Raw genomic sequence first — 12,592 nt, forward strand, 5'->3', positions numbered from 1 at the left:
GAAGGGACAGTGGCCAAGCTCATGGGCCAGTGCCCAGGGCTGCAGTGAGCTGAGACTGCTCTCTCAGCACCAGATGTTTGCAGGTGCACCTAACAGAGAGCAAGGGAGTACAGCAGGGGAGGTTGGACCTTTCAACCCACGGAGGGCCTTGCTGGCCACACACTCACTTTGGTCTCTACCCTAGAGCGATGAGAAGTCATTAAAGATTCTAAGCAGTGTGACATATGGTCAGAGTCATGGAAGGTTCTAGAAAGTTCACCCCTGGAGTAGTGCTGAGACAATGCAGCAAGGTAGACCAACCAGAGTCAGGAGGTATTCTGCACATAAAATCCACAGTATTTGGGGATGGGTTGGGTTGGTGGGAGAGGAAGCAAGAAGGGAGATGGAGAGAGGAAGTTGTAGCAGTGATTTCATGGGATTTGGTCAGCCCCAAGTTCAAGTCCAACCACTCTACATCCCCTTACGAGATACTAAGCACACCTGACGTGGTCTTCATTGACGCGCTTGCTAAATGGGGAAGGGAGGCACCTCTAGGTCTTCCTTCTCTAGAATTTCCCCATAAATCTTGGATCCCAACAGAGCCCCAGTCCCTGCGAGTCTACCGACTGACGGGGGGAAGAAGATCTCTTCATCATGTAAGGGGTGGTTTGTACGTGGGCAGGGTGGCGTACGGAGCCGCTGTAGGCCTAGGGCTTGGGAGGATTCTGTCGCGCATTTGTAGGGAGATCTTTTTATCCAGAGGGCCAGGGATGCTTGTACAAGGCCACTGGAGAGTAGACTCAACACAAGGTTTGTCTGTCTTTGAAACGCTTGGGACTCCCACACTAAGAAGGCAAATACACCATGGGATCTGACCAGTCCCAGCTGGCTTTGAGGGGACCAGGATATGGGTTCACGCATTCATTGGTTCATTCAGCAAATATTTATGGAGCTCCCTGGCATGTGACAGCTGCTGTCCTTGCCCAGGAGGGATGTCGGTGAGCAAAGCAAACACCTTCAGCCCTGCGGAACAGCCGTGCCAGCACCGGACGTGGGCAATACAGCAGGTGACTCTGCAAAGAGTCCGAGGCCCGTGGCTCTGGTGGAGGTCGCCGGGGGAAGGAGGGGTGGTAGAGAGGGACTCAGGCTTGGGCCATTCCAGGGTCAAGGGGGTCCGTGGCAAGGTGGCCAAGGGTGTGGCAGGGAACGTGGCACCCAGAAGCCATGGAAGATAGAGGAGGGCTGGACTGCATTCAGTGTCGAGCGAGGAGGGAACTGGGGAATGAGCATTGTCGTGGCCAAGTGGCCAGCACCGGTGACCTCCACAGGCTGGATCTTGGTGGAGCCTTGGATGTCTTGGAAGTTAAGAGGAGAGCTGAACAGTGCCAGCAGAAGCTTCCGTCCTGGGATGAGCAGCTGAGGCCTCTGCCCTGGGCACTCAAGGTGGATTCCTGGGGGTGCACTAGATTTTTGCAAAAGCAGCAGGAACAGTGGTGGTGGTGGCCGATGGCTCCAGCCGCGTGCCTTGGGGTGAGCTCAGAGCATGGATACACACATGAATCCTGGAGACCCTGGCTCTGAAGGAGGTGGAGTCAGGACTGACGTCTCTGTAAGGCAGGGAGGCATGGAGCCTGGTGTCCACCGGGCTTTGGGGAGGCCAGGAAAATGTGTTCGTTTCTGTGAAAAGTGAAAGGGGGAAAAAAATCAAAGGTCAAATACAATGTTCATCTACAGTCAGGCATCGCTTGCTGATGGGGAGAAGTTCTGAGAAATGTGTCATTAGGTGATTTCTTCTTTTGAAAAAAGATTTATTTGGAAGATCTGCAGACAGAGGGGAGAGAGAGAGAGAGAGAGAGAGAGAGAGAGAGAGATCTTCTATCTGCTGGTTCACTCTCCTGATGGCTGCAATGATTGGAGCTGGGCCAGGCTGAAGCCAGGAGCCAGGATCTTCTTCCAGGTCATCCATGTGGATGGCAGGATCACAAGCACTTGGGCCATCCTCCTGTGCGTTCCCCAGGCCATTAGCAGGGAGCTGGATCAGAAGTGGAGCAGCTGGGACACAAACCAGCACCCATATAGGATGCTGGCATTGCAGGCGGCGGCTTTACCTGCTACGCCACAGCACCGGGCCCAGGTTAATTTCATCATTGTACAAACATCATGAGTATAGTTACTCAAACTAAGACTGCTATGATGTCACTGGGTGAATCTTATGGGAGCACTGCCGCATACCATACGTGGCTTGTCATTGACTGAAACATCATTGTGTGATATGTGACCGTATTTATCTTTATATGAATATGGTCATAACATTTAAAATGTAGAGGAAGGAATCCATGAAAACACAAGGGCCCGGGGTCCAGGAAAGCCACAAGGCAGTCCTGGATGGTCCTTACCCTGGAGGCCCTGGCATTGAGCTTGACCTTGGAAGTGGTGAATTCGCCTCCCCCCTGGCTCTGGGGCCTATGGTACATCGCTGTGCTGCACTCAAAAGTGGAGACTGATGCTTGTGGAGCCCTTTACCTGGACCCCCTCCCACTGCAGTCAGGTAGGGAGGTCTTGCAGAGGCCAGCTGGCTGCTGAGGGCCCCGTAGGCACGGAGCATGGAGCTGCTGGTGACCCCAGGTGGCCTCACTCCAAGGGCCAGGCAGCCTGGCGACCCCTCTGCAAGCTGCAGAAGTGGTTCCTGCCTGCCCGCTGGATGGGCTCAGGGAGAGTGTGTGGATGGGGTGGGGGTTGGGGATCTGACTGACGAAGCCCAGTCAGGAGGCAGAGCTGGGAAAGGCCCAGGCTTTGGCCCCGGGGACCAGGGCCTGGCCCCTGCCCCACTGCTGAGTGGTAGTGTGTGCGCTCTGTGGGCAGTCTGCTCCCTGTCTGTGACATGACAACAGCGGTGCGTGCCACTCCTGGGGCTGGCGAGGGGATGAATGTGCTGGTGTGCTTGGAGACCTGTCCTGGGTGCCACTGTCCCTGGGGAACCCCCTTTTACCCCCTCATCCTTGGCTCCTTGTTGAGTTCCCTAGGGCTCCTTCCAGGCTCTGCAATGGCTTGGCTGCTTCTTTGCTTCCCTTGCCCGTCCTCATGACTTTCCCAGTGCCCCCAGGGCAGGGCTCATCTCTGCCTTGTGTCCTTTTGCCTCCTCAGAGCCTCGGATGTAGCAAGCACTCCAGGGCTTCTGCCAGGTTCCCCCCCGAACCCCGTCCTGTTCCAATCACGCCAGTCGCCTTGCTGCTGCTCAGACTCACGGAGCACAGGCCCCCAGAGCAGCTCTTGCACTGGCAGCCCCTTCTGCTTGGAGCACACGTGTGCCGCATTCTGGCATAGCCTGATCCCTCACCTTCAGGTCTCGGGACCTCCCTGACGCCCTTGCGTGGGGCGGGCATTTGGCTTAGCAGTTACGAGGCTGCTTGGAATGCCAGCATCCATGTCGGAGTGCCGCCGGTTCAAATCCTGGCGCAGCTCCTCGTTCCAGCTGCCTGCTTGTGTGCACCCCGGAAAGCAGCAGGTGATGGCTCTGGTAGGTGGGCCTCTGCCACGCGTGTGGGGACCCAGACTGAATTCCTGGTTCAGCCTGGCCCAGCCTCGGCTGAGGGCAGCATTTGGGGAGTGGATGAGAGGTCTCTCTCTCTCCCCCTCCATCTATAATCTCTATCTATCTATCTATGTGTCTTTATATATATAAAGACACACATATATATATAAATATATATATAAAGACACATATATATACACATATATATGTATATATATATGCCTATCAAAAACCTAAAAATGAATAACTAGAGATTTTTTTTTTGACAGGCAGAGTTAGACAGTGAGAGAGAGACAGAGAGAGAGGCCTTCCTCCTGTTGGTTCACCCGAAATGGCCACTATGGCTGGCACACTGTGCTTATCCGAAGCCTGGAGCCAGGTGCTTCCTCCTGGTCTCCCATGCGGGTGCAGGGCCCAAGCACTTGGGCCATCCTCCACTGCACTCCCTGGCCACAGCAGAGAGCTGGACTGGAAGAGGAGCAACCGGGATAGAACCGGTGCCCCGACTGGGACTAGAACCCGGTGTGCCAGTGCCGCAGGCAGATTAGCCTAGTGAGCCGCGGCGCCGGCCAATAACTAGAGATTTTTAAGATACTAACATATCCCCCCGCCCCGTACTCCTGGCTTCCTCCCCTGTTTCCTTCCTCTCCATTGCAGTGGGCACCGTCGGCTGTCACAGCCTTGCTCAGCCGTCAGCTTCCTTCCGGGGAAAGCCAGATGCGTGAGGCAGGGCTGGGCCGCTGCCCTCTGCAGAGCGACGGCTCCTGTGAGGAGGTTCATGATAAATACTCAGAGCAGACGGGTATGTGAACGCTCTGTGATCCAGGGTCCAGAGACACGGGGTTCCTAAAGGAGCTATTCCCTGGATGTGGATGGTGAGACAGAGGAGGAAGTAGGGTCAGAGGCAGAAGGCACCATGAAGGCCACCTGGAGTGGAGAGGGGCCCAGTGGATTGTGGCCCCCACTTTCCTGCTTACATGAGCCGACCCTGCCAACCCCCAACTCCCTGGGCAGGGCAGGCTGCTTGCAGCTCCCAGGGGCAGAAACTCTCTCACCCTCTGCCCTGAACCAGCTGGAGCAGACACATTCACTCAGACATTTTTGCTAATACATACATACATACATACATACATACGCAAGCTTTCCCCCAGGGCTTTCTGATTAGCTCTGAGTTCATGTAACATTCAATCACCCAGAACTCGTGGGTTTTCTGCCTAATCAGGGCTGGATATGAATGACCTCTTACCCTTCCCTGTGGTGTGTTTGCTGAGTATCCCCACAGGGGCTGGGGGCAGCCCTCCCGGAGCCCAGGTCTGGCAGGTGATCAGGTGAGAGGCACGCACAGCCACAGCGGCTGAGCAGGGCTCTGAAGCAGCCCGGAGAATCCCGTGTGCAGAAGCCACCCTGGTTTGTGTGTGTGTGTGTGTTTGGGGGGGGGTCAGGCTCCTGCAGGAGGTGATGAAGGCAGAGGCTGAGAAAGACTCCGTCTTCTAGGAGCATCTTGAAGGCAAAAGACTGCCTGTGCGGTGCTGTGATGGACAGCATTGTGGGCCCTCGGGAGAGTGGGCAGTCCTGGGGTCTAGGGGCTGTTTTCCTGAAGATGCAGCATCTCCATGAGCTGGGCCACCAGCCTGGATGGAGACAGGTCCTCCTGCAGCGCTGGGCAGCTTCAGCCAAGCTGCCTCAGTCAGCTCCCTGGACATCTATGCCGTGTTCCTGAAAGCCTGGTGGTGCGCATGTCACTAAGCACCGTGCACGTTAGCAGGTCCAGGCAGAGAATGCCGGAAGCCTGGCTGGGACTTTGCAAATATTAACATCCTTTGGTCTCCCTTCTTCCTCCTCCAGCTCTGGTGGGGTTCTCATTCAGAGCCCAGCTCTGCCAGCAGCTGGATCTAGTGATGAATGAACACGACCCCTCCCCGTCCAGCAGAGGGCGGCGGCCATGCACACAGACACAGTGCTGCCAGAGCCTGGTGTGCAGGTCGTCACCTCTCTGCCCAAGGGGTGCTTTGCTCTCCCCTGGGGCTGCACAGCTGCCAGAGGGCTCTTGATGCAGCGACGCTTTCCTGACCTGACCCCTGCTGCTAACTTCCCTGACGCCGGACCCCCAGGCCACCCAGGAAGTGAGTGCAGGAAGTGGGCTCTGAGCAGCCAGAGGCGTGGCAGAGTCCTTGCCCCTGGCTCACTGGAAGCCACAGGCTCTCAGCCTCGGCTTGTTTTGCAGGGATTCAAGAAATGCATCTACTGTAGCTTAAGTTCCTTTTTAAGTTTTTCTTTGTTTATTCAGCGAGCGAGTGAGCGAGAGAGAGAATGAACCTCCATCTGCTGATTTATTCCACAAATGCTTTCAACTGCGGGAGTTGGGCCAGGCCAGGGCTGGGCATGGAGGACTCTGCCCAGGGCTCCTACGTGGATGGCGGGGACCCGCTTCCTTGAGAGATCATTACTGCGTCTGGGGGCTGCCCCAGCAGGAAACTGGAGTCAGGAGCTGCAGCTGGGCGTTGGACACAGGCTCCCCATCAGCCACGAGACTTGGCATTCTAAGAGTGATGTTTGTCTGCTGTGCCCAGTGCCTGCCCCCTCAGCACGGCTTAGTAGCAGCACATTGGGATTTGGGAGGACTCGAGACCCTGATGCACGCAGGTGGGTGTGTTGACAAGAGCAGGCTGGGGAGAGAAAGTAAGAAAGACCATCCAGAGTAGGTGCAGGAATTAAAGCAGCATGCGTACTGCCACTTCTAGTAACGGCTGGCCCCGGGCCGCGTTTCAGTGCAGGGAGCTCATCCCAAACGTGTGAGCATCCCGAGTGTCTACAGTAAATACCGAAAGTGGCCGGAAACTCATTCACTCACTCACTGGTACGTTCCACAGACACTTCTGAGCTTGGACAGGTGCCAGGCACGATCCTGAGCACAGAGGGGATGTGTAGACATAAACACCTTCTACCTCCAGACCACCAGCCAAATGTCAAACACAGTAACTGGCCCATTTTCTCCTGTAAGTCGTATGCCTTCCGCACCGCATTATGTGTGTGAGGGTACATCAAACAGTTCGTGGAAACATGGAGTCGAAAGAGAAGTTTATTTCCATGCTAAAATATTTCGGTGGAGACTCTTTGTATGCCTGGATTGGATTTTTTTTTTTTTTTTGGCAGCAGAATAAACTTATCTTTTAATGCCACAGTCCGTGAGCTTTGGAAGCGCCCTTGCGGGATGTAAGCCATATTTTATAGAGGGGGGAAACTGAGGCTCAGAGGCTCCTGTGGCTTGGCCCCTTTTCACGTGGTGATATGTGGTAGAGTTGTCCAGGTTTCCTCAAACGCCAGCCCCAAACCCACTTACTTCTCCAGCCTTGTCTCCTGCAACCACCTCGCCCGAGATTGTGCTCGCAAGTTACTTGGTGAATGGCATTCAGGACAAGTTTACGTGGCACGTGAATGCATGCTTTTGAGGTGTTCAATAATAGCACGTTTATCGCCATTCATTTTAGAAAGTGAATACATCCAAGCTGCAGTAGAGGTCTCCTTTGCAAATCAATGTCCTTACGAAACCATGAGACAACAGAATGAAATAAATTAAGTGAATTGCAACATAGGGGATATCTGGGTATAAATGAGGGCACTTCAAAAAGTTTGTGGAAAATGGGCTTAAAGGAATTGATTTAGGTGCCAACAATTTTTGAAGTCCATGCGGTTTTTTCCATAAAATGCACTGTTTCATGAACTGTTTAAAAACCCCTCGTATGCCTGAATTTTAAAGGAATTTGGTCCTGAGATAGACATTTGACCCAGTTAAGATGCTCATGTCTCACATCAGAGTTCCTGGGTTCGAATCCTGGCCTTGGCTTCTGACTCCTGCTCCCTGCTAATATGGACCCTGGGAGGCAGTTGTGGGGAGCAACCCGGACTGGACTGAGTTACTGGAATTAAGACTTATTCTATGCATCTGCTCTCCCACAATATGGCGCTGGGAGAGGAGAAAACAGCTTCTACGCAGCTGCCTCCAGTTCAACCAATAAACTGTAGGACCTACTCCTGATTAGAGGAGAGCAGCGTACTCGGCGTGTGGGCAGCCGAGTTAGGATTGGCGGAGGAGGACTATAAAGGAGGAGAGAGACGGCATTCACCAGGAACATCTAAGGGGAACATCTAAGGGGAACATCTGAGGGAACACCTGTGCAGCCCCCCAGAGAGCCGGCCGGCGGTGTGCCGCTCCCCTGCGGAAGTGGGGAATGTGGCCAGGGGGAACTGCCCTTCCACGGAGGTGGAAGGGATAGTAGCCAACCCGGGAAGAACCAGCAGCAAACCCGGGGAGGGCCGAGCAGATGAAAGAACAGCGCAGGGTCCTGTGTCGCTCCTCCACGAAGAGGGGGAGCGACATAATGGTGCCGTGACTCGGATATGAAGCCCAGGCAGGGTTTAGTGTCGTTCCTCCATGAAGAGGGGGAGCGACAGCAGTGGGGTGACAGCTCAAGCAGTTGGGCCCCTGCCACTCCCGTGGGAGACCTGGATGGAGTTCCGGCTCCTAACTTTGGCCTCCCAACTGTTGTGTGTTGTGTGTTTTGTGTCTGCTTCTAAATTAAATAAGTAAATTAAACAAAAAGAGCACCAAAGTAAATATACCTTTTTATTGCTCAAAATTCCCTTGTATAGATCAAAATTCCTAGAGGTCGCATGTGCTAGGATGTTTGAAAAACACAGGCACTTGGCTTGAAGAAGCCACGGGAGCACAGATCGACTCAGGAGATCACTTGTACTAGGGGAAGTGGGGGTGCCCAGAGCTGCCGGCTGTATCTCCCAGGAAACACACTCATATGGAGAAATGTGTCCTTGGGGGTGCCAACCCCTTGCAGAGTGCCCCCACCCCGCCCCAGAACTCACACACGGCATCTGATTTCAGGGACCTCTGCCCTGCGTGCGTGCGAGCAGCCCCTCCAGTGTGAGATCTTCCACCAGCTGGGACACGACCCCGTGCGGTACGACCTCACGGGCTGGCTCCACAGGGCCAAGCCCAACCTCGCAGCCCTGGACGCGCCACAGGTTCTGCAGCAGTCAAAAAGGTGAGTGAGGCGAGGGCTGGGGCCTGGGGAGGGGCATGGGAGGGGCTGCACTCTCCTCTGCCTCCCACCTTTGCAAGGATTGCACAGCCTCAACAACACCCAGAGCGAGGGCTGGTTTGGGAACCCCAGGCATGCATCATGGAGCAAAGAGCGTCTCTGAATTGGCGCTGTACCATGACTCCCTGGGGCCCGAGCGAAGCCAGCCGAGCAGCGGAGCTGGCCATTTGGGGAGGTGGCTATGACTTCTTATTCTAGCTTTTTGCCTGTCATTAAGCAGCTGGGAGATGATGTGACTGGAACAACTTTTATGGACATCCTCAAACTCGGTGGGGTCGTAAAAGCGAAATGATATGTTTTGCAGCATTAAAAAAAAAAGCCCCCGGCGTTCCTTGACTGCTCGGCCCAGAAATGCTGCCACAGAGCTGCCAGTAATGTCGCTTTCAATTCAGAGGCTTATTGGAAAATGCTTGTTGTACGTGTGCGCACGCGTGTGTGTGTGTGTGTGTGTGTGTGCATGTGCGCCTCCCAAGTTCAATGCTAGAATCCTGCAGGAGCAGAGCTTAGAGACAAGAGAAGAAGCTAAGATCACACCAGGAGGGTGCTGGTGTCTGTGAGGAGGGGGCATTTATTGGCTACCAACTATGCGCTTTGCATCAGCACCGAGACTTCATAAGTCTCATTATTCCTTATGGCAATACTGTTTCCTTAGCCCCACTTTACAGAGGAGAAAACTGAGGCCCCCAAAGTGGAGAGACTTGCTTCTGATCACAGGGCAGAAACATGGTAGAGTAGGAGACTCCACTGCACCTCAGTGACCCTGGAGAGCTCTCGGGACAAGGCCAGGGTTGACTGGGAACTCAGCACCCAGGAGGGTCCGTGGGCATACAGACCCTGCCGTGAGATCGAGGCAGGGCGTGGGGTGAAGGTTGGTGAGGACTGAGGAGGGAGCCAGGTGCCTGGGGGAAACCTCGTGACTTCCCTTTGTCACCTGCGTGATGGGGGGCAGGGGCTGTCACTTTGCCTCCTCCGGGCTGTGCTCCCTCTGCAAAGCAGTAGGAGTTAGACAAGGCTACAAGACCCAGTGACAATGGCGCAGGTGTGGAGCCAGGCTTCACCTCTTTCAAGCCACCCGACTTGGTTCTCCATGTCAGAATCTGAGAAATGGGAGCAAGACACCCACGTGAGAGACATGGTGATGCCAAGTAGCAGACAGCTTGTACAGGAGCCCGGGGCACAGGGGGCCCTCCGCACGTGTCTGTGGCCTTGTGAATGTCCTGCCTTCCTGCTATAAAATCCTGCACTCATACCGAATAAGACAAGCCTCTGTGAACCAGACGGCAGCCCCGGGGGATCCAGGCCTACTCTGGGGGAAAAGTCTGAGACCAGAGGCGAGCGAAGGCCCGGAGCTTCGGGAAACACACCCTTGGCTGCACACTGGTGATCTTTTGAGAGCAAACAGAGCTGCTTCCTAGAGCGCTGGTTCTGCAGCCAAGAGCCCCGGAGGCATCAGAACTGTGTGTTTAACACTCAGATTCCTGGACCCCACGGGGCCTGGCATTGCTGACAAGCTTTCCAGAAGGTTCTTCCGCACACTGCAGTTTCAAAAACACCGTCTGGATCAAAGCCTTGTGTTTTGTGGACAGGGAGCTAAGACCAGGAGGGACAAGGGCCCAAGGTCGCAGCATAAGTTGAAACCAGAGATCTCAGCTCAGCCCTGCAGACAGAGCAGTCCACACACAGAGGGGGCATCAGGGCCTGAGCTCCTCTCCCTGAACCCGTGAGGGGCCCACCCCCCCCCACCAGGGACCCACCTCCTCCACTCCTGGTTCCTGCTCCCTGGGGACCCCCTCAGCACCCTGCCCAGACTCAACGTTTTAACACGAGTGTGGCCACGCCTTGTGCACCTGCCGTGCATTGAACTGGCTTTATATGTTTTCTGCTCAGCCAGGCAAGACTCATTTCCTTAATAGTTGGGATAGCTGGTTAGAACAGAGGGAGATGCACCGTGGGTCTTCAGGGCTGGGATAGCTGGTTAGAACAGAGGGAGATGCACTGTGGGTCTTCAGGGCTGGGGCCTGGATGAAGATGCCTGGATGCGTCCACGGGAGGGGCTGGCGCTGGTGGGCCCTGAAAGGCCGACTGTCCGCTCTGAGTTCCACTCCTCCCAGGGCACAGCAGGCTCTGTCTGGCTCAGGCTGGCCAGTGTAGGCCTTCCGTCCTTGTCACCAGTCTCAGAACCTGTGTCCTGCGGGGCTGCTCAGGGAAGGCACAGTCCTCTCCCAAGCTGCCTATTTCAATGACATGATCTTGCAGCCCCAGAAACCGCCATTTGGGCCTGTGAGTCATTCATTCATGCCTGAAAGCATACAGTAAGCACCAACTGTATACAGGACTTGTTCTAGGGCTAGCAAGATGGTTTTGTCCTCTAAGCAAATGCTGGCTTAGTAGGTTACGCATAGGTTTGAGGGTGCTTTGGAAAAGTTCATGGACAAACGGAATGAAAAGATGTTTCTTCATGTGCAAACGACATGGGTTCTTCCAGGGACTTTTGGAAGATCCTTGCTGTGTAAGCGACAAGGCTTGCAGAAGGAGAGATGATTGGAAGGCAAGGGCGGGAGCTGGCATTTGTCATGAAGCGAAGGCTCGGCCAGCAGGAGGGACTGAGGCAGAAGGGGTAGCAGCTGGGGCGCGGGAGTCTGAGGGAGGGTTCAGGAAGCAAGGTGGGCTCCTTTCCTCGGGCCCTTCCTGCTCCGGCCAAGCCTTCCCCAAGGGTCCCTAAAGTTCTCCCAATCCTCATCTTTCCCCTCCTGCCCTCCAGGGAGGAGCTGCGGAACCTGTTCCAGGCCCGGGCCAAGCTGCCCGCCGTGTGCAGGACCGTGGCGGGCCTGGAGGGCACCTCCCAGCAGGCCCTGCAGAGGAGCCGTGTGCTGCGCAGGACGTTCGCCAGCAGGCTGGCCGCGGTGAGGAGGAGAGCGCCGTGCTCCCAGATCCAGCTGCAGACGGTGAGCGGGTGCCCCCTCTCGTGGGAATGCGGCCGTCAGCCTCCCTGGCCCCATCTCCCCCAGCCCCGTCAGCTGCTGGCTTCATCTCCAACCGCCCCAGCAGGCCCCTAGGGGCAGGCATCCATCACCCCACACTCTGAAGGGCAGGACATGGAGACCCTGAGCAGCTAAGAAATGTGGCCATGGTTACACCCCCTGGAAGTGACAGACCCAAGGCCAAGGCCAAAGCCTCGGTGACTCATTACTGAGTTGAGAGTCAGGCCCACTGCATAAAAGTGACAGATGCCACACCAGCCCTGTCTGCCTGTCTCACACAAGACGCCCCCCTGCGGCAGAAGCCAGCATAGGCTGCACGTGTGTTACCTGCACAGGGATCTGGGGCCCACTAACTAACGAGGACATTTGATTAGGCCATGCTTTGGCTAAGCCCAGATGAGAATGGGCTGGAATGTGGGAAACACGCATTCTGGAAAAATCCTTGGTCTATGCCTCAGTTTCCCCATGTGTTTCAACAGGGAGTCATTGTAAAGCCCTCTTTTTAAAATAAAGATTTATTTATTACCTTTGAAGAAAGAGTGGCAGAGAGAGAGGGAGAGAGAGACAAAGAGAGAGAGATTTTCCATCTGTTGGTTCAGTTCCCATGTGACTGCAACAGCCAATGCTGAGCCAGGCTAAAGCCAGAAGCCGGGAGCTTCATCCGGGTCTCCCAAGTGGGTGGCAGATGCCCAAACCCTTGGGCCATCCTCTGCTGCTCTCCCCAGCTGTTAGCAGGGAGCTGGATCGGAAGTGGAGCAGTCAGGACTCTTCCAATGCCTATATGGGATGCTGGAATTGCAGGTGGCGGCTTTACTCGCTACGCCACAGCGCCAGTCCTATAAAGCACTCTTACACCTTAGGAGTATGTGAGTAAGTGGGAGGTCCTTGGGACAGGACACAGGGGCCCCCAGAAGATGCCCAGGCCAGGCTAGATGTGGGTCGGGGAGAGTGCAGACACCCGTTTGCTTCCCCTTGAGACTGCTGGT

At 55.2% G+C, this 12,592-nt stretch overlaps 1 protein-coding gene across 4 annotated transcripts in view; it reads left to right on the forward strand.

Moving 5' to 3' along the window:
* The window catches only part of MYO18B (myosin XVIIIB), a 245,008-nt gene that overhangs the window by 59,189 nt on the left and 173,227 nt on the right, over positions 1–12,592 (forward strand). For all 4 annotated transcript variants that reach the window (XM_070066045.1, XM_070066043.1, XM_070066042.1 and 1 more), the window contains exons 17-18: positions 8,409–8,568; positions 11,387–11,570. In XM_070066045.1, coding sequence (XP_069922146.1) covers positions 8,409–8,568; positions 11,387–11,570 — 344 coding nt within the window. The remainder of the gene's footprint in view (positions 1–8,408; positions 8,569–11,386; positions 11,571–12,592) is intronic.

Source organism: Oryctolagus cuniculus, chromosome 21, assembly GCF_964237555.1.
Source record: "Oryctolagus cuniculus chromosome 21, mOryCun1.1, whole genome shotgun sequence".
In the NCBI taxonomy this organism is placed as follows: domain Eukaryota; kingdom Metazoa; phylum Chordata; class Mammalia; order Lagomorpha; family Leporidae; genus Oryctolagus; species Oryctolagus cuniculus.